General features: G+C 35.1%; 1 protein-coding gene and 1 non-coding gene across 5 annotated transcripts in view; one reads left to right on the top strand and one right to left on the bottom strand.

The window, feature by feature from the left end:
- Positions 1-22,709, bottom strand: part of METTL15 (methyltransferase 15, mitochondrial 12S rRNA N4-cytidine) — a 229,569-nt gene that overhangs the window by 17,428 nt on the left and 189,432 nt on the right. For 2 of the 4 annotated variants that reach the window (XM_059138610.1, XM_059138609.1), the window contains exon 6: positions 11,785-15,114. The exons of 1 other annotated variant lie outside the window; for it this stretch is intronic. In XM_059138610.1, coding sequence (XP_058994593.1) covers positions 14,669-15,114 — 446 coding nt within the window. In that variant the 3' untranslated portion in view covers positions 11,785-14,668. Of the gene's footprint in view, positions 1-11,784; positions 15,115-22,709 lie in introns of those variants that run through there. One more of the 4 variants, XM_059138614.1, reaches the window with a different exon arrangement.
- Positions 6,306-6,412, top strand: LOC131822931 (U6 spliceosomal RNA). Its single transcript, XR_009350403.1, has one exon. It is a non-coding gene; the product is annotated as a U6 spliceosomal RNA (small nuclear RNA).

The raw sequence follows: 22,709 nt of genomic DNA, 5'->3' as shown, positions 1-22,709 counted from the left end.
ACTCTTAAGAAGATAGGAATTGGAGAGCTTAAAAGATAGGAATTGGAGAGTTACTCCTGGGAACATTCTCATTCCAGATGTGTTGTTCTGGAAGCCTAGCCATATCCATACCTTCCATGATTTGATTGTGTAACCCATTTCTTTTTTTAAAGATTTTATTTTAAAGTAATCTCTCCCTTCAGTGTGGGGCTCAAACCCACACCCTTGAGATCAAGAGTCACAAGCTCCACCAACTGTGTGAAATTGTCTATGCTGCCTAGAGCAATCTACACTTTCAATGCAATCCCTATCAAAATACAATCAACATTTTTTGCAGAGCTGGAACAAACAATACTAACATCTGTATGGAAGCAGAAAAGATCCTGAATCACCAAGGAATTGTTGAAAAAGAAAACCAAAGTTGGGGGCATCACAACGCCTGACTTCAAGCTATATTACAAAGCTGTGATCATCAAGACAGCATGGTATTGGCACAAAAACAGACACATAGATCAATGGAACAGAATAGAGACCCCAGAAATGGACCCTCAACTCTATGGTCAACTAATTTTCAACAAATCAGGAAAGAATAGCCAATGGAAAAAAGACATTGTCTCTTCAATAAATGGTGCTGGGAAAATTGGACATGCAGAATGTCCAATTCTGGACATTCAGAAGAATGAAGCAGAACCATGCAGAAGAATGAAGCTGGACCATTCTCTTACATCATACACAAAGATAAACTCAAAATGGATGAAAGATCTAAATCTGAGAAGGAACTCATGCAAACCCTAGAGAATGTAGGAAGTAACCTCTTTAACATTGGCTACAGCGACTTCTTTCAAGATATGTCTCTGAAGGCAAGGGAAACAAAAGCAAAAATGAACTTTTGGGACTTCATCAGATAAAAAGCTTTTGCAGAGCAAAAGAAACAGTCAACAAAGTTAAGAGGCAACCCACGGAATGGAAGAAGTTATTTGCAAATGACATTATGGATAAAGGACTAGTATCCAAGATCTATAAAGAACCTCTACAGCCCAAGACCCAAAAAACAAATAATCCAGTCAAGAAATGGGCAGAACACATAAACAGTCCCTTCTCCAAAGAAGACATACATGGCTAACAGACACATGAAAAAATGCTCAACATCACTAGCCATCAGGAAAATACAAATTAAACCCATGAGATACCGCCTTACACCAGTTAGAATGGCAAAAATTGACAAAACAGGGAACAAGTGTTGGCGAGGATGTGGAGAAAGAGCTCCTCTTACTCTGTTGGTGGGAATGCAAGCTGGTATAGCCACTCTGGAAACAGTATGGAGTTTCCTCAAGATTTTAAACATAGAGCTACCCTATAACCCAACAATTGCACTACCAGTATTTACCCCAAAGATACAGATATAGTGAAAAGAAGGGGCACATGCACCCCAATGTTCATAGCAGCAATGTCCACAACAGCCAAACTGTCTAAGGAACCGAGATGCCCTTCAACATATGAATGGATGAAAAAGATGTGGTACATATATACAGTCGAATATTACTCAGCCATCGGAAAGGTTGAATACCCACCATTTGTATCAACATGGATGGAACTGGAGGGAATTATGTGAAGTGAAATAAGCAGATAAAGACAGTTATCATATGGTTTCACTCCTATGTGGAACATAAGGAATAGGACGGAGGACTACAGGGGAAGGGAGGGAAAATTGAATGGTAAGAAATCAGAGAGGGAGAAAAATCATGAAAGACTTTGGACTTTAGGAAACAAAATGAGGGTTACTGAAGGGAGGAACATAGGCATATGGGGTAACAGGGTGATGAATATTAAGGAGGCACATGTGGTGATGGGTACTGGGTGTCATATGTAAGTAATGAATTGTTGAACAGTATGTCAAAAGCTAATGATGTATTATAAGTCAGCTAATTGAACATAATAAAAAAGAGTACAGCTTTATATCTTTCAGACACTGAAGAGAAACTAAGAGTTTCCCTTCTCAATTAAATAAAAAATTTTAAGAAAATAATGCATTATTCCAATCTAGATTGGAACAGTCACTTGCAGCTAGGATTAATCTAGTTTGTATCGAAGTCCTCCCCTGGCCTAATCAACTGTGACAAGAACACAGCAAGAGATTTGGGAAGGGGAGGTGGTGATGGAATAACACAACAGATTGCAAAGTAACCATGTAGATGAGAGTCAGCTCTAGAAGAGGTAGACAGTATGCTGGAATATCTCATACAAATCCCATTACTTTACAGGCCAGTAAGCAAAGAGATGAGTTTGTTTATTTTAGCTTACTGGCAAAACAGCCAGAACTCAACAAATGAAAATAAAAAGATAAATATTGGTTGCTTTGGCCATAAGTGGATTAAGTGTTATATATACATATTTACATTTAATATAATCACCTGAAAAAACCACTTCAGTTTTCAGTGAGAAAAGTGAGTTTCAGAGATTAAGTAAATTTTTTAAGGCTACACTGCTATTTAGCATCAGAGCCAGGATTTATACACAGGTCCATCAGATTTCAAAACCTGTGCTCTTTAAAAATACTAATAATAATAATATCAACTAGGTTGTTTTTATAAAATGGATATGTGCTTATTATAAAGAGTCACATTGAGCTAGGTGAACACAGAATGAATAAACACCCAAACTCTTCCACCCAGAATTTAACATCATTAACAAAGAGTATCTTTCATATATCACTAAGAGTAAATAGATCAGCAAAATATCTTTTACAAAAAGGACACATCTAAAGATTTATCTTATTTTTTTTAATGATTTATATTAGAGAGATGGAGAGAGAGTAGGGACAGAGGCAGAAGGAGAGAGAGAATTCCCAAGCAGACTCCACACAGAGCAGAGAGCTCAATGTAGGGCTGATCTCCAAACCTTGAGATCATGACCTGAGCTGAAACGGAGAGTCAGCATGGGCTACAGCATCCAGGCACTCTTGATGAATCTTATTTTTAAATAAAAACAGAACATTTCATTTTACTTGAATTTAAATGAAATTATAGCAAAGAACTGTTGAATCTTTTTTTTTTTTTTAACTACAACAGAACCCCTTAATTACAATTATGAAATGTATAAAAAGATTGGGATTTTTTTTTTTTTAAGATTTTGTTTATTTGAAAGAGAGAGAAAGAGCACAAGCAGGGGGAGTGGCAGGGGGGGGAGAGAGAGAAAGATTGCCCACTGAGCATGGAGCTTGATGCCAGGCCTTGAGATCATGACCCGAGCTGAAGCTAGATGCTTAATTGACTGAGCTACCCAGGAACCCTTGAGGTTGGAATATTTTTAAAAGTCAAGCAGAGAAAGACAACTATCATATGATCTCCCTGATATGAGGAAGTGGTGATGCAACATGGGGGTTTAAGTGGGTAGGAGAAGAATAAATGAAACAAGATGGGATTGGGAGGGAGACAAACCATAAGTGACTCTTAATCTCACAAAACAAAGTGAGGGTTGCTGGGGGGAGGGGGTTTGGGAGAAGGGGGTGGGATTATGGACATTGGGGAGGGTATGTGCTTTGGTGAGTGCTGTGAAGTGTGTAAACCTGGTGATTCACAGACCTGTACCCCTGGGGATAAAAATATATGTTTATAAAAAAATAAAAAATTAATTAAAAAAAAAAAGTCAAGCAGAGAGCGTCAATTATCATATAGTTTCACGTATTAGTGGAGCATAAGAAATAACACGGAGGACATGGGGAGATGGAGAGGAGAAGGGAGTTGGGGGAAATAGGAGGGGGAGATAAACCATGAGAGACTATGGACCCTGAAAAACAATCTGAGGGTTTTGAAGGGGTAGAGGGCGGGAAGTTGGGTGAATCTGGTGGGTATTATGGAGGGCACGTATTGCATGGAGCACTGGGTGTGGTGCATAAACAATGAATTCTGGTACACTGAAAAGAAATTTTTAAAAAATAAAAAATTATAAAAAAATAAAATGAAACTGTTTCAAATTTTGAAAGTATTGACTCCTTGCTTTAAAAATAAAGAAATCGGTGCACTAATACTTCCCTATAAAATGACCTCTTAACCTCATAATTTTGGTGAGTTCTGTTAATTTTACATTTTCAAGACTTAAGCTTGTTTTCTGTTCTGTAGCCATAACCATGCTTGTTTGTTCTTAGATCTGCATTTACAAAGATACAAGCAAGCTTATCCAAGCTTATCACATGTCCTGCACCAAAATTTTCTGTTGCTGATTTTTTAAATTTTGTTTTTCATATCTTGGTTTGCTTTATTTAATCATTAAATAGTTACCGTTCTCCAAGAATAGCTCAAATGAGCCATATTCCTAGAGAATGCCTTCTGCCTTTGATTTTGGTTCCCAACAGGTTCTAAGATTCTGTTCCTAGTACATTTTTGAGGTTTATTGAACCTGTAGTTTAATGTCTTTTATCAGTTTTGGAATATTCTCAGCCTTTCTCTCTTCAAATGACTTCTACTCCTTTTTTTTTGTCTTCCTCTTTTCTCCTTTTGGGATTCCAGTTACACATGAATTAGACATTTATTGTAACTCCTGTGTCACAGTTTTTGTATTTTCTATCTTTTGTCTCTCTATGCATTATTCTGGATATTTCCTTCTGAAATACCTTCCAGTTCATGACTTATTTTTAGCTGGGTATTATCTGCTCTTTTCAGTTAATCAACTAAGTTCTTAAGTTTGAGAACTACATCTTTAAGGTGTATATTTTCAGTAATTTTTTATTTCCTTCAGCATATTGATAGCATTTGTCTGCATATCCCATGAATACTTTTAAATTATCTGTATTTTTCTTCCTCTTTTAAAAATCATCCCTTGTTGGGGCACCTAGGTGGCTCAGTTGGTTAACTGTCTGCCTTCACCTCAGGTCATAATTCCAGCGTTCTGGGTCAAGGCCCATTCTGGGCTCTCTGCTCAGTGGGAGCCTGCTGCTCCCTCTCCCTGTGCTTGTACTTTCTGTGAAAGTACCACTTTCATTACCACTCCCTGTGCTTGTACTTTCTGTGAAATACATAAATAAAGCCTTTTTTAAAAAGTCATGCCTTGTCTCTTCATGACTGGTTATTTTCTGGTTCAGTAATGGACACTGAATAAGAAAAATTACAAAAGTGATTTGTGTGCAAGATTCCCCCCCCCCCCACCCTCAGAGTATTTAAAATTGCTTTGGTCAAATTTAAGAAGTCTAGCATCTAGGATCGATTTAATCCAATTTCAAGGACTAAGATGACTTGAAACTGAGTTTTAGTTCTTAATCAAGATCCAATTCGATTCAAATTCACCTGCACTCCTCCTAAGACTGTCAAATGTTCTGTTCCCTTTCTCAGCTGCCTCTTCTGGAATTGGCAACTGGAAGTTACAAATTCTGGGGTAAACTCTTTGAGTTTCCTTCTTCTCCCAGATATTTTTCACTGTCTTGCTAGCTTTCTCGTGTTTTCAAATAGGTATCTTATTTAAAAATAAAAACAAGATACGCTCTAGTTCCATCCACAATGTCGCAAATGGCAAGATTTCATTTCTTTTGATGGCTGCATAGTATTCCATTGTGTATATACACCACATCTTCGTAGGAGAAGAATAAATGAAACAAGATGGGATTGGGAGGGAGACAAACCATAAGTGACTCTTAATCTCACAAAACAAACTGAGCGTTGCTGGGGGGAGGGGGGTTGGGAAAAGGGGGGTGGGGTTATGGACATTGGGGAGGGTATGTGCTTTGGTGATTGCTGTGAAGTGTGTAAACCTGGTGATTCACAGACCTGTACCCCTGGGGATAAAAATATATGTTTATAAAAAATAAAAAAATTAAAAATTAAAATAAATAAATAAATAAATAAATAAAAAACAAGAGCACTTTTTCTAGATTTTCTAATTATTCTTAGTGAGATGGTTGTTCTAAGTTATTGTCTGCCATTACCAAACCTGAAGTCCTGATTAGTAAAAATTCTGATGTCAATTTTAACATCCAGGAAGACTCCAATCTCTGTTCCTCCCACTGTTATCTTGGCAAGATATCCAACTCTCAACTGTTCCACAGATGATCATGATGTGATTTCATAGTACTGACTTCAATAAAGGTAGTCATTCATTCAGACTACCTACACCATGAGAATAAATTCCATGAGACATGGTCTGGCTTGATGGGGCAGAGGAAGAGAATCTATCTAGTGAAGGAATCAGAGTGTTAGAGAAATAAGGCTATAGAAGGAGTGATTTTGGAGAATGCCATGGAGAACAGGTTTTTATGGAAGCACAGATCAATATTTTCAAACACTGCAGAGACAAAGTAAGTCAAAAGGGAGATTAGGATATTGAGTCTGGTCATCATTGTGCTTACTTCAGCAACACATACACTAAAATTGAAATGATACAGACGAGATAACCATGGCTCCTGTGTAAGGATGACATGTAAATTTGTGAAATGTTCCATTAAAAAAAATTGACACCACCAGTAATCCTTAAGAGAATGGTTAATATAGACAGCTATGGATTGGAAAAATGAAAGACAGGTGAAGAATTGGGAGGTAGCATAGACTTTAAGGTGGCAAGTAATGAATCAAAACAGAATGATGGGTGCATTATTTTGGTAAGGAAAACAGAGTCAGGGAGAGATTTTAGCCCTTGTTTGACTTTTTTTTTTTTTTTTTTTAAGATTTCGTTTATTTATTTGATAGAGAGAGGACAGCGGAGGGAGCAGTAGGCAGAAGGAGTAGGAGAAGCAGGCTTCTGGCTGAGCAGTGAGCCCGACATGGGCTCACCCAACAGGTTTGATCCCAGGACACCCAAGTCCTTGTTTGCTTTTAGCCCAGGGCACTTTTGAGTATGTTTACAGACTGAAGGAAAGATACTAGCAGGGATAAGCAAATTAGTTGATCTAAGTCCCAGATAAAGTAGAAAAGGAGCAAGTTTAATCTCTCCACTGAGATGTAGGAGTACAAAATGAGATAAAGGATGAGATTTATAAGTGCCAAGATGAAGATAAGGAAGTGGGAATTACAAAGATTCAGTTCTGTAGTATCTGTTTCTATGGTGCTGTAAAAAAGGTCATCAACTCATTCTTAGTATAAACAGTTCCTTACCTTTCTCTAGTTATTTTCCCTTTAACATCTGTAACACACATATTTAGTCCTTCTTATTGACTTTAACGTGCAGAAGAAAGAAATTCTTTTATATTTCGATAGCAATCTTCTATCTCTTATTTCACAAAGTACTGGTTTCCTTTCCCCCCTCAAAAGAATCTTAATTTAAGGACCATGTAGATTGGTTACTCGCTGATATGGAAGCATAGGAGGACAAATACTTTCTCCAACATAAATGAAGATCAAATAACTTTAGCAACTGGTTCTTTATTTCCCCCATTTTGCGTTCTTATAGGTGGGAGCTCCGAAAGAGCAATAACTGTGTTTTATATACCATGTCAATATATTCCAAACACTAAGGGTATTAAATAAATAATATATGGGGATAAATTTTCCAAATAATAAAGCTGACCATAACCCAGTCACAATTGCTGCTAGTAATGCAGAGGCTGAGCTTAAAATTACCACGAATAAAGCACACATATCCTTATCATGATATCCAGAAATTGAGTTATATTTTGGTAATTACAACTTTCAGTTAACTCATAAATATTTATTATTTTCTATTTGACTCATAGCAACCTGATGAGAAAATACCAGTATTATCCTCATCTTAAAGTGAAATAAATGAGGATTCAAGAGATTAAAGAGCATGCCCAAGTTTATATATCCTACTAATATATGCAGACCTGGAATTCAAACATGCTTTTGAGTCCAAAGCCAGTGATGTAATTTACAAAGTTATACAGCCTCCTCCTCAATTTAGCACCTATAAGAGTTGGATGATAACATTTTCCCTTGTGCAAGAATAAGGAATCATACTCTTTGGTAGTTTAATAATGCAAATTTTCACCCTGTGCAAGGCAGACAAGTATATTGTCCAAAGCATAAGGATGGAGTTTAATGGACAGAAGCAATTATTCAAGAATGAGAAATGGAGCCTATCTTATTGTTTGATTTTACCTTTGCATTTTAGTGCCAAGGCAATGATGTATTTTAATAGGGCATAAGCTAATAATGGTAGAAAACTTGTTCAGTATTTAAGGTAAAGAACTGCTTAAGGAGATATGACATTACCAAAGAGGCAACCTTCTACTTTGAATATCAGAGCATTAAATTTTATTTCTTTATTTTATAGTCTAACAATTGTGGTAGATTATATAAGAAAAGAATGAGGCTGCCCAAAGAGTCTGTGAAGAATTTTAAGGTCCATCTAAGTAACAGGAATTATGAACTATCACCACTGAATCTTAAATAATTAATTCTATTGAATTTTTTAATGGTTTGGGAAATTTATGCTATAACCAGACTTATAAAAAATAATTTATATTTAAACTTTCTCTTAGTATTTCTGCAGATCATGCTGTGTGTTACCAAACATTAGTTGGAGATAGTAGCTATAAACAGATGAAATTTGAGAAAATAATATAAAAATAGTTATGCTTGTTATACAATCCAGCCTCTTTAGAATATGATGCTGATTTTTTTACAAACCATGCTTCATTCAACATGGAACATATGGCATTGTGGTTCTGAGAAAAATATATCTCTGATCAAGATTTCTATCACTAAATTTATATTTATGAGGCACTTCAAAAAAATTTTTATTCTTTAATACTTACCCCTTTCTATTATAGAATGTTGCATACACACAACTAATCGATTAGATTGATACAGCAATCACAAAAACTCAATAGAAAAGTAGCTTAATTAAAATAATTACACAATTTTGACCATAAGCAATTTTAGTTAATTCTTATCCATTACAAAGATTCTAACAGGTAGGTCTTAGTTTGTGAGATTACATGCTAATATTGCCTCATATTTCTTTTTCTACAGTGAATCGGAAACATAAAGCCACCTCAGCTGGTATAAGAAATTCACATACAATGTGAACAGAGAAAGGGAAAGGGAGTTTAAAAACAAGAAGAACAAATCAAATGCTTCATTTTTAATGTTATTCTTTTACTATATAAGCAAAGCAAATATGTTTAGGCCAGGGTCTCACTGAGAGGAACTGTTAAACTAGATATTCTATAAACATGGGCAAATGGCTCCAAATAAATCTAAAATATACAGTTTTTAAAAAATAAAAAGAATATCCAGGGCACCTGGGTGGCTCAGTGGATTAAAGCCTCTGCCTTAGGCTCAGGTCCTGGGGTTGAGCCCTACATAGGACGCTCTGCTCCGCAGGGAGTCTGCTTCATCCTCTCTCTGCCTGCCTCTCTGCCTACTTGTGATCTCTGTCAAATAAATAAATAAAATCCTTAAAAAAAAATAAAATAAATAAAAAGAATATCCAGTAAAAGATTTATACCCCAAATATATAAAGAATTTACTACAATTCCATACCGACACAAATAATCCAATTAAGAAATGGGCATAGAAACTTAATACACCTTTTCCAAGTAAGATACACAGATGGGTAACAGACACATGAAAAAATGCTCAACATCTCTAATTAGGGAAATGCAAATCAAAATCACAATAAGATACTACCTTACACCTGTCAGAAAGTCTGGTATCAAAAAGACCAGGAATAACAAGTGGTGGTGAGGATGTGGAGAAGAGGAAACCCTCATGCACTGTTGATGGAATGTAAACTGGTGTAAAAACAGTATGAAGTTTCATCAAAATATTAAAATAAAAATGCCACACAACTCTAATTCCAGCACTGTATATTTAACCTCTCAAAATGAAAACACTAACTCAAAAAGATATATGCATCCCTTTGTTTACTGCAGCATTATGGAAGTTATGGAAGCAACCCAGGTGTCCATCAATCGATGAGTGGATAAGTAAGATGTGGTATGAAATCTTGCCATTTGTGACCATATAGCTAGAACTAGAGGGTATTATGCTAAGGAAAATAAGTCAAAGGGAAATAAGATATAATTTCACTTTTATGTGGGATCTAAAACACAAACCAAAAACAAACAATTAAAAATAAAACAAAATAAGACAAAAATCAACCCAGAAACAAAATCATAAATACAGAGAAAAAAACTGAGTGATTTCCAGAGGGTAAGGGATTAACAAGATGGGTGAGTTAGGTAAAGGAGATTAATAGGTACAGACTAGGGGCGCCTAGGTGGCTCAGTGGGTTAAGCTGCTGCCTTCGGCTCAGGTCATGATCTCAGGGTCCTGGGATCGAGTCCCGCATCGGGCTCTCTGCTCAGCAGGGGGCCTGCTTCCCTCTCTCTCTCTCTGCCTGCCTCTCAGTCTACTTGTGATTTCTCTCTGTCAAATAAATAAATAAAATCTTTAAAAAAAAATAGGTACAGACTACAGTTACAAAATAAAAAAGCCACAGGAATGAAAAGTACAGTGTAGGGAATATAGTCCATAATATTATAATACTGGTGTAAGGTGATAGTAACTACACTTACTGTGGTGAGTGTAGTGTAATGTCCAGAATTGTGGAATCACAAGGGTGCAAAACTGAAAACAACGTTAACTATACTTCAATTTAAAAAGTTAAAAATGCCAATCACCTTAAATTGAGGAAATTTATTAATTTAATGGATAATATAGTATAAAAACTAAATTGAGTAAATTTATTAATTTAATGGATAATATAGTATAGTATCATGGATAATATAGTATAAAATGGATAATATAGTATAAAATTTAATGGATAATATAGTATAAAAAAAGGAGAGAAGTGAGAAGTGTTTTTGATTTCTTCCTAAATAGTTTCTTTAAAAAAGAAAAGTTTATTTATATAAGTAATCTGTACACCCAACAGGGTGCTCAAACTCATGACCCCCAAGATCAAGAGCTGTATGCCCTTCCAACTGAGCCAGCCAGGACCTCTTCCCCACCAAAACAGTCAGCTTTAAATACATGCTATATAATGAATATAGACATATTTTTTAATGAACTAAAAGTGTGGGTAAGATATTTTTTATTTATTGTACATTTTGAATGTTCCATTAAGAATTATCTCACATTTTGGAATGCCCGGGTGGCTCAGTCTGTTAAGCATCTGCCTTTGGCTCAAGTCATGATCCCAGTCCTGGGATCAAGTCCTGCATTGGGCTTCTTGCTCAGTGGGGAGTCAGCTTCTCCCTCTCCCTGCCACTCCTCCTGCTTGTATGCACTCTCTCAATCTCTCTCTGACAAATAATTTTTCTTTTTTAAAGAGCTATCTCATTTTTTTGAATGAGAGATCTGAAATGAAAATTGCTTTTTTAGAAATCTGTAGTGTAGACTCATCATTATTTCTACTTATTTAAAAACAAAAATCAGAAAAAATAATCTGATAAACCTGTGAAGTATGTAATACTCTACAAGACCAAGGAAAATACGATTTTCAAATATTTGGATTTAAAAAGAGATTTAAAAAACCTACATAAACATAATGTATTCTTTTTAAAAATATTGGTTGTAACATAATAAATAATTCAATACAAATGACTTTGAGCCCAAAGCATATACCATATATTACATGAAATAGAAAAGAAATAGATAAAATTCATGCCTCTCAAAAGACCCTACAAAGTCCAAATATTATATAGTAATAAACAATGTTTAAAACAAAATGAATATATAAAAGTATCAACTCATAAAAGTTATAAAATTTAATTTCTTAATTAAATTTTTATGGTATTGATGGTATTGATGCTATATTAAAATGACTGGTAGAAGGCAGTCAATAAGAACTTCAGAAATGTAAAACAACTGCTTGTTTTATATTCATTATATTTTATTGGAAAAGAAATACACATTCATTTTAATAACAAGTGTTTATTTTCTGTATGTATTGTGTGGATTGACAAAAACATTTTCCAGCATTAAGCATTTAAAATTCATACATTATTTTATTATACATTCTACAGCAAAGACTAAGAAGCAGACAAGAATGATTGCAGTAAACAGCCTAATTACAGAAAATAACTCCTATATTTTTACATTACAACATTTTAAAACAATTTTGTTTTTATTGAAGAAAGGATTTTTTCATGCATAATCAAAATTTTTTTCTATCATGGTATTAGGTTCCCAGGGCTGCTGTAACAAATTACCACACACTGGGTGGCTTTCAACAATAGAGATATATTCTGTCATTGTTCCGGAGTTGGAAGGTCTGAAATCTATGCATCAGCGAAGTTGTTGGTTCCTACGTAAGACTGTAGGAGAATCTCTTTCATGCTTCTCTCCTAGCTTCTAATGGCTGCCAGTAATCCATGGTGTCCCCTGGCTTGTTGATATATCATTCTAATGTCTGCTTTTATTTTCATGTGCTATTCTTCCTGGCATCTCTGTTTCTCTTTTCTTCTTCTATTTCTTTTTTTTTTTTTCTTTCTTTAAGCTTTTATTTATTTATTCAAGGGAGAGAGAAGGTAAGAGACAGAAAGCACAAGAGGGAGGACAGTCAGGGAGAAATAGACTCCCCAGTGAGTGGGAAGCCCAATGCGGGGCTCTATCCTGGGGCTCCAGGATCATGTCCTGAGCCAAAGGCAGATGCTTAACCAACTGAGGCACCCAGGAACCCCTCTCTTCCCGTCTTATAAGGACACCACATATATTGGATTAAGGACCTGCTCTGCTCTAGTATGACTTCAGCTGAACTACTTACAACTGTAGTGATCATACTGCCAGATAACTTCTGAGAAGAACATGGAATTTTTTTTGGAGGGGCGGCAATACTACTCAACGCAGTGCAGTTACTTTCCATTTAACATTAAAGAAAAAAATCCCCATACTATACAGGATCCAAAAATGACAGATGAAATAGGTTAAATCATTGCTGAATATAAGAGTGTATAAGAGCGTGATCTCTTATTTTCTAAACAGATACTTGGATGGGAATGTACCTTTGGGACTCTTTCTCATTCACAAATATAACTCATATACTAGAGAAAAACTTTTTTTTTCCAGAAAGATTCAGTGAAGCAACCTAGGTACGTTCATTTTATTTTTTTTCTAATTTGAGGATACTGCTCCCTAGAATATTTTCTAGTTCTGCACAATTAGAAATTAATTCTACTGCAGAATTGCTCAGATATGAATAAAGCCTATAAAGTTACAAACAAGCTTGAGAACTTGAATTAAATATTACAGAGTTAAAGTAAATCTAAGGTGAATTCAAGTATTTAATTCTTATCCTTTGCCCATACTTATGTTGATATTTTATTCACTTGTACTCACCAATTCATAATCTGTCACCATAATTAAGGAGATGAATTTTTCCTATATTTGGATAGTTTACTAAGCATATTAATAGTATAATATGATTTTAGGGATAATCACTTAAGAAAACAATCCTTTATCAACAAACCTTTAATCAACATGGCAATATACCCTTTGACTAATTAAATCTATTATTAATTCTTCAAGTCATAATTCAAGCATAATCCAGGTCAGACCCAGTTTCCTTCAGTAAGTTAAATTCCTACTCGATGTTCTTGCAGTACCTCGTACTGCTTCTTTGTAGCTTTTACCATGATGTTAATTTTATATTGATTTTTGTGATTATTTAACTACCATTACTCTTCTCCACTAGATTATATACTCCATAGGACTGGTACTGTGAGGTATGTATTGACCTTTGTTTCTCTGACTAGTTAGCACTTGTTGAATAACTAAAAAAATTAGAAATGCATATTTACATATAAAAAGTTGATATATGAATCATGAATCAATCTCATTAATATGTTAAAGAATCGCTTACCAAGTGAATATCTCTTAAATAAACATTTTACTATTACAGTTACTACTGGGTAAGTAAAAACATTAGGGGCACATTCATTTTAATATTTTTAATATATCATATACTTCTCTATTTCAAATAGACTTGGTTTAATTATTTTTGAATATCTCAATTAAAAATGCAGGATTCAAATGATAATAGATTTTATTATGTGTCAAAGGCATTCTGGGATATTATTAATATAAACGTAATTGACTTTAAATATACGTTTCATGAAATATTCACCATGAGAGCTATTAAAGCAATTCTTCATTTTTACATTGCAATGTGAAAAAATGGTATATATCATATTGTAAAATCCTTTTAAAACAATGAATACTATAAAATCAAAATTGACATTTAACAGTATGATGCATCTTAAAAATATCTGAAAATTTAAAATTTGCATAATTCCTATATTTAAGAGGACTATAGTACTACATAATTATTCTTAAACAGAAATTAAAATTCCTTCCATGATCATTACTAATTATTTGATCAACAGAAAGTCTGTTGCAAATCTGAATATCTAAATTCAGAATTTAAAGCATGCAGATACAATTATAATCTTTTGACAGCTTGAATTTACATATTTAGATATACACACATAATACTCTTCCTCTTTTTAAAAAAATTTCCTGATTAGAGAAAGGACTGCATTTCGAAAGTTAAATATAATTCCAGTTTTGAGATGCTGATGCTCCTTTAGTTGAACTTTCTGTGTCATGCTAACATTTCTGACATTTTCTTTCCAAGGAAAATAATGGTAAATACCCTTAATTTCCACATCATGTAGTACAACTCTTTCTATATATATCTCTCATACTTTCTTATATGAAGTTGTTCAGTAATACCACATTAAAAAGAGGGAGAGAAACTGTGAAGGAAAAACTTGAAGGATCAAATGATGAAAACTTTCTCATAATTTGATAGCTGCTCTAAGCTTGGCTGAGCGTGCTCTGGGGTTCTCCTGTACATCCTGATCTTCTGGAGTAAGTACTTTCTTGTGTATCAATTCCCACGTTAAAGGGGCCCTGCCTATCAAGCCTCCTTCCTTGTTTTCATGACCTGACCCCAGCTGTGATGCTTGTATCACCTTCTGTCTAGCACTTAAGTTAAACCTTTCTGTCATGCTTATCCCAAGCAGAAATCGTTTGACTATGCGATCCTCTAATGAATGGAAGGAGAGGGCTACAAGGCGGCCACCAGGTCTCAGAAACTTCTGAGCTGTCTTCAATCCTATGTAAAGTTCATTGAGCTCATTGTTCACAAATATTCGAAAAGCTTGGAAAGTCTTGGTAGCAATATGGGTAGATCGTTGTAGCAAGTCTTTCCGTGCAAAAACAGCAGAGGGAGGAAATGCACCTATGAATAGATTTTGTAAAGAGGAAAAGAGGATAGGAAAAATTAATATTTTCCACTGTAAATCTACCGGGTTGTGTGTGCATAGAGTTAAGAAACCACATTTCATTAGAAAATTTGGCATTTCATCCATTCTTCCATTTTATTTCTAAGCACTCTATCGAGATATAAACTATTGTGTCAAAAACAGCTTTTGTAACTCTTAAGAGTAACTGGAGTAGAGAAGGAGTCAGACAAATATTTGAAAATATAACAATTAAGAAACTTCCCAACTTAGGTAAAAAATATTAACTCACTAATATAAGAAGTTCAGTGAACTACAAATATAATAAAGAAAACTGTATCTAGGTAGATCATAATCAAACTACTACAAGCTAAAGGTAAACAGAAAAATCTTGAATACAATAAAGAAATATATTACATAAAGGTGACCAAAAATAGGATTAACAGTTATTTTCTCATGAGGACAATGGAATCTATAAGATACTGGAATAATATTCAAAGTGTTGAGGAAAAAAAAAAAACAAACTGTTTTCCAAGAGGGCTATCTAAAACTATTTTTCAGAATTAAAGGTTCAAAGACATTTTCAAATAAATAAAACATGAGAGAATTCATTGCTAATATGTCTGCATTCAAGAAATGCTAAAGGAATATACACAGTGGAATACTATGCAGCCATCAAAAGAAATGAAATCTTGCCATTTGCGACAACATGGATGGAACTAGAGCGTATCATGCTTAGCGAAATAAGTCAAGCTGAGAAAGACAACTATCATATGATCTCCCTGCTATGAGGAAGTGGTGATGCAACATGGGGGCTTAAGTGGGTAGGAGAAGAATCAATGAAACAAGATGGGATTGGGAGGGAGACAAACCATAAGTGACTCTTAATCTCACAAAACAAAGTGAGGGTTGCTGGGGGCAGGGGGGTTGGGAGAAGGGGGGTGGGGTTATGGACATTGGGGAGGGTATGTGCTTTGGTGAGTGCTGTGAAGTGTGTAAACCTGGTGATTCACAGACCTGTACCCCTGGGGATAAAAATATATGTTTATAAAAAATAAAAAATTAAAAGTAAAAAAAAAAATTTCATGGATTTGTAAGAAACTCAGAGCAGCCAAATGATCCTGGGTCGGGGAGAGGCGGTGAGGGGAAGAGAATGAAGAAGGAGGATTCACACTTAAGAATTTCAAAACTTTCTAAAGAGCAATGATAATTGAGACAGTGTGGTGCTGGATTAACAACTGACCCAGAGATAAATGGAATATAACTAAAAGCCCAGAAATAAACCCATAAGTCTATGAGCAACTGATTTTTTTTTTTTTATTTCCCTTAGTAATTTCACAGAGAGAGAGATCACAAGTAGACAGAGAGGCAGGCAGAGAGAGAAGGGGAAGCAGGCTCCCCACTGAGCAGAGAGTCCAATGCGGAGCCCGATCCCAGGACCCCGAGATCACGACCCAAGCCGAAGGCAGAGGCTCAACCCACTGAGCCATCCTGGCACCCCTGAGCAACTGATTTTTGACAGTTGTGTCAAAGCCATTCAACAGGGAAAGTATGGTCAACTGAACAAATAGGACTAGATGGATAGTCATATGCTAAAAAATGGAGTTGGACCCTTAAATCACACAGAAAAATGAACTCAAAAATGGAATTTAACAAAGAAGTCTTAGCTATGACACTCAAATCACGAGCAATAAAAGAGAATTATACTTCATCAAAATTAATTTTGTTATTCAAAGGACACCATCAAGAAAGTGAAAAGACAAGCAAAAGAATGGAGAATAAATTGCAAATCATGTATCTAGAATATGTAGAATATATATCAATGGAACTAGAATACGTAAAAGATTACAGAATGATGCATGTATGATATTATTTACATTTTAAAATATGCACATCAAAACAGACAAGCTTTACCTAGTTTTCAAGAATAGGGATGAACAAAAAATGTTGATTTTTAAATAAATTAATAAATATAATTTTCCTTAGACTTACTCCATTGGCATACAAATATGATATTTTGTTCAATTAACTTATACAGGAATTTTCTTTTTTTTTTTTTTTGATTAATCATGTCTTAAAATTTTTGTTCCTAAAGAATATTATCCCATAGAGATGTAATCCTTGTGGTCCAGATATCCTATGGATGAAAATCAGGAAGTATGGCTGCAATCCTGGCTCTTGAGTCTCACTGGCATGCTTCTTAGAAAGTAAATTATACAAGGCTGATACCTTAGTTCACATTTTAGTAACCTTTAGGTCTAGTAGTACATTAAGACAAATTTGATTAATCTTCTTAGAGAACCTGGATCAGAAATGAAAGAAATAATATCTTACTTGTACCAGAGAGCTGAGAACCTGGCTGTCTTAAGTTAACCAAATCCATGGTATGGGCTCACTCTTTCATCCACAAAAACTGCTTTGCTGGAAGGCTCGAAAATGTTAGATGTTAGACAATTTATCGACTAACAAGCAGGTCTCTCAGAAACAAAACGTCAAGTCAAAGCTAATTTGCTAATCAATCTCCCCATCTTTTACAGAAAGAGTTTTGGTTACTGAGAAATGTGTTCTACCGCATCCTAAGAGCTAAACAAATATGCAACTCTTCATATTTTATAGCGTTGACTTAGAGGGTGCTTCAACAAGGGTGTATTCCTAAAGACTTGCATGATTTAAACCTTGCATAATTCAATACTAATTTTCTCAAAGAAAAAACGTATTATAAAATAAATTTCAATTAACTTTTTTTTTTTTTTTTTTGGTAAAATCGGACATAAACATCCATGGAGCACATGAAGCAACAAATAATGAAGCATGTTTCTGCTTTAATGCTTTAAAATTTTGTTTTATAACATTATCTCTAAAATTTTGCAGAAATTAAATGGATGGATCAACATGGTAATTGCTTAGCATTCTTGGCATTTTATCACATTTCAAAGATATACATTTGAGGATGTGATTATTAACAGCACTAAATTAGCCATACCTGGCTATACATTAACCAATTTAATGAAATAACAGAAAGGCAGAAAACTTAATAGTATTTGCTTGATATTATCAATGATGGTCTCTTAAAAAAAATAATGAAAATAGAAAATGTTAAAATAAAATAATATCTGAAATCACCACGTAAATCCTAACATAAACAATAGCATTGGTTCATTTGACATAAAAAAAAAGTATGGTAGGCATTTCTCTTTACCAGCTAAAATGACACCCTCCTGTGGCAGAATTACAGTTTATAATTCATTTAGCCAGCTAGCTGTGAAATTGAGATTCCTGGCTAGTTGTTTGAATTGTTTTTATTCAAAGTATTTCATATAAAGTGAGAATTTATTCATATTTCATGATGCAACTTCATGTTTATATCATTAATATTCATTTAAATATATCCACACTGCCTATGAATCTGCAGCTGAAATATTAACACCACTGTGATCAATTTTTTCTTTATAAGGTCTAAGTAAACCTTGCCAATGTCATATAATGAAGAAAGAAAATAAGTGCTTCCCATTTTATTTAGAAAGGTCCTGAAGATAATAGGGTAACTCCAAACCATGAAAAGCTTTTCTTCTGGGGCTTTTTTATTTTTTGTTTAGGGAATCCTAATCTGGACTCTGTGTAATGGGTTTCCTCGATAGAATTTCCAGATGTGGTCCTATCAGCTCTGCAAGTCACAACTTCATGGACCAGAAGATGATAAAGGACTGCAATGGGCAATGTGGTCTGTGGAGCTTTTTGATGCTGCTCTTTAGATCAAAAGTACATTTCCTGCCTTATTTTAGATAAGCTCAATTTCTAGGGATACCCTTCCTTTATAAACTGGCACTTTTGTTTCTGTAATTTATGGGAAGAAAGGTAGACAATGCAGATTTTATAGAATGAAATTAAAAAGAAAAAAAAAAGAATTTAAATGGCATATAGTAATGGAAATTAAAATAGCAAAAAAACAAAAACAAATGGCAATGGCAATGGTACAGATAGGAAAGAAGACAAGAAAAGACAATCCTACTATCAAGGATTAAGCAAGGTGTTTTTGTCTAAATTAGAAAGTTTAAAGATAATCAGTAAATGGCATGGGCCTATTAGGTAGCAAAAGTGGGTTTGCTTGTATAAGTTACTGGTCAGAGAACAAGGGACAGAGATCTCCTCGGTAAGTAGAGACTATGTGGGGATATCTGTTGGATTCTAAATTAGGCCAAAGGAAGAAAAATATTAATGAGACCTGGGCCTTTCCCTTGAGGAGCTCACTGTTTTGCAACCCTTCTTTCTTCTTCCATCTCTTTCTCATATCCCATATCCTCTTATCAGAGACAGAAATTGATCCTCTCTACTCTTCCACTTCCTGATTTTAGTCACAGATCTTGTATGGCTAATTCATTTGATTAAGGCATAGTAGGTAAGACAGAAAACATGGACTCATTTGATTTGGTGCTTAGAGAAAAATCTCTTTTTTGTGTTTTCAAGTCTACCAGTGGACTTAGTCAATACGAGGCCAATGTATGAGTTCTAAGTGGTAAGAGGTGTGCACTTGTCACACTCCACTGCAATTACCAGTTTATTTGTCTGTCTCAGTACCTTGACTTCTGAATGGGAGCTATTTCATGATCACTCTTCATATCCCTTGTACTTAACAGAAAAGCTTGTGATCAGTCATCTGTGGAGTCTTTGAAAAAAATAAAGATGCCTGGCTCCAGCCCAGACCAGTTTCAGGGGTTTATTACACAGTAATCACTACTTACAAAAACCTTCATAGAGGATTTTGATTGCAGCCAAGATTAAGAACTACTATAGTAAACACTCAGTAAATGTTTGTTGAAAAGATAATAAATAGATAATGAAAAAAATAAATCGATAAGTGAATAAAAATCCAGGATCATTATTACAAACAGTTTCTTTCATATCATTAGATGGATGTATGAAGAGTATAATGTTCAGTCACATCAATGAATGGCTAAATGAAGAGGATTTTTTTAGTCACAGAAAACATCATCAACTGAATTTTCAAATAATGTCATAAAATGTCCTACTTTTTGGCCGAATTATGATTTTAATGTGGTAAATGAACTCTCGAATTTGCTAGCAATTTTGTTATCTCGATATAACTATTTCTTTGTATTTATTTAATAATATTTGATACTGGCTGGAAATGTTCTTAATGAATCAATTATTTGCACATGCAACAGAGCATCTGCAAATAACTTTAACATCCAGAAATGCAAAACTGCAAGCCTTTATTAACTGAAATAAGCCAACATGCAAGATGAACTTTTTTGCATAGTTCATTTACAGAATAAAATAAGACATCAGAATGTAATGGTCATCAAGACCTTCAGCGACTTCAGCTCAAATTTTTTCCACAAAGATTAGTGCACAATGTTGTTGAGATTTTCTGTAACGTTTTATTTCACTTAACACCTATGAAATCCAAACCACAAGTTTTCTCAATTCTTTAAAATAGCAGAACTGTTTTCCTCCTAACATTTTTTTAAAGATTTTATTTATTTATTTTGAGAGAAAGAGAGAGAGCAAGAGAGCACAAACAAAGGGAGAGGGACAGACAGAGAGGGAGAAGTGGACTCCCTGCTGAGCAAGGAACACGATGTGAGGCTCAATCCCAGGGTCTTAGGATCATGACCTGAGCTGAAGACAGACACTCAACCGACTGAACCACCCAGGCACCCCCTAATAGTTTTTTTTTAAACCTTTTAATACTTTATATAATAGCAAAATTATGTCAGTAAAACTGACTACAAAAAGGAATTAAAACATGACATTTAATAGCAAGGTGTTTTCAAGTTAAGTACACTAAGTACACTTCAAAAAATGTATACTTAGGGAATCTCCACACTATTTTCCAAAGTGGCTGCACCAACTTGCATTCCCACCAACAGTGTAAGAGGGTTCTCCTTTCTCCACATCCTCTCCAACATTTGTTGTTTACTGTCTTGTTAATTTTGGCCATTCTAACTGGTGTAAGGTGGTATCTCAATGTGGCTTTGATTTGATTCTCCCTAATGGCTAATGAGAAATTAAAAATAGAGCTACCCTATGACCCGGCAATTGTACTACTGGGTATTTACCTCAAAGATACAGATGTAGTGAAAAGAAGGGCCACCTGTACCCCAATGTTCATAGCAGCAATGGCTGCAGTCGCCAAACTATGGAAAGAACCAAGATGCCCTTCAACAGATGAATGGATAAAGAAGATATGGTTCATATACACAATGGAGTACTTATGCCTCCATCAGAAAGGATGAATACCCAACTTTTGTATCAACATGGATGGGACTGGAAGAGATTATGCTGAGTGAAATAAGTCAAGCAGAGACAGTCAGTTATCATAGGGTTTCCCGTATTTGTGGAGCATAAGGAATAACATGGAAGATAGGGAGATGGAGAGAAGTGAGCTGGGGGACATCGGAAGGGAAGACAAACCATGAGAGACTTTGGACTCTGAGAAACAAACTGAGGTTTTTGGAGGGGAAGGGGGGGATTGGGTGAGACTGACAGTATTATGGAGGTCATGTACTGCATGTAGCACTGGGTGTGGTACATAAACAATGAATTTTGGAACACTGAAAAAAATTAAAAATGTATAGTTAAAAATATATGTATATTAAATTCACTATGGGGAAACGAGTTGTAATTTCAACTCAATTTTACATTATTTGGTACTTAGCTCTCACAGTAATGTTGAAAAAATTCCTGACATAGAGACTGATCCTAGCTGTTCAAGGACACTGTTAAGAGTTTTGCCTCATAAGAGCCACACCATTCTCACATTCCAAATGAGGTTTGTTTTTGCAGGATTTTTAAAGTTTCAGACAGTCTCATATTCTTACTCTTTCCTTTCTCTCATATCAGCTATTTTTGATGGCCCTGTGTCTGAATTGCATTGAGAACCCCACAGTTTCTCACCAATTGTACTGCTGTCACCCTAATCCAAGCCATCACCACCTTCTCCACACAGCCACCAAACCAGTCCTTTTCATATAAAAATTAGATCATGTGATTATACTGTTCAACACTTCTGGTGTCTTCCTATCACATGAAATAGCAATTGAAGTTCTTACCTTGGCCAAATGTGTCTATATCATATGCAGGCATTGCTTTCTACCACCCCCATTTCTCTGATCTCACCTTCCTGACCTTGAGCTCTGTCAGGAAACATGGTTCTTAACTGAACCATGGCATGGTCCTGCCTAGGTTCTTTGACCTGTACCTTGAAAATCTGCCTTCATATACCTGGATGGCTTATTCCCTACTTAATTCAGGTCTCTTCTTAAACACTACAGAATTAGTGGTGCCTGAGTCGCTCAGTTGGCTAAGCATCTGCCTTTGGCTCAGGTCATGATCTCAGGTTCCTGGAATTGAGACCCACATTGAGCTCCACATGGTGCCCCACATGGGCTCCCTTCTCCCTCTCTCTCTGCCCCTTTCCCTTGCTTGTGTACTCTTTCTCAAATAAATAAATAAATAAAATTTTTTAGAATCACAGAATTAGAAAGGTTGTCTTTAACTACTCGTTATGAAAAGTAGCATCCTGTCACTAAAGTCCCCTTACACTATTTAATTTTTTTCATAATATCTTACC

The sequence above is a fragment of the Mustela lutreola genome, chromosome 1 (genome assembly GCF_030435805.1).
Source record: "Mustela lutreola isolate mMusLut2 chromosome 1, mMusLut2.pri, whole genome shotgun sequence".
NCBI classification, from domain to species: Eukaryota; Metazoa; Chordata; class Mammalia; order Carnivora; family Mustelidae; genus Mustela; species Mustela lutreola.
This window is presented reverse-complemented; position numbering and strand designations above follow the sequence as displayed.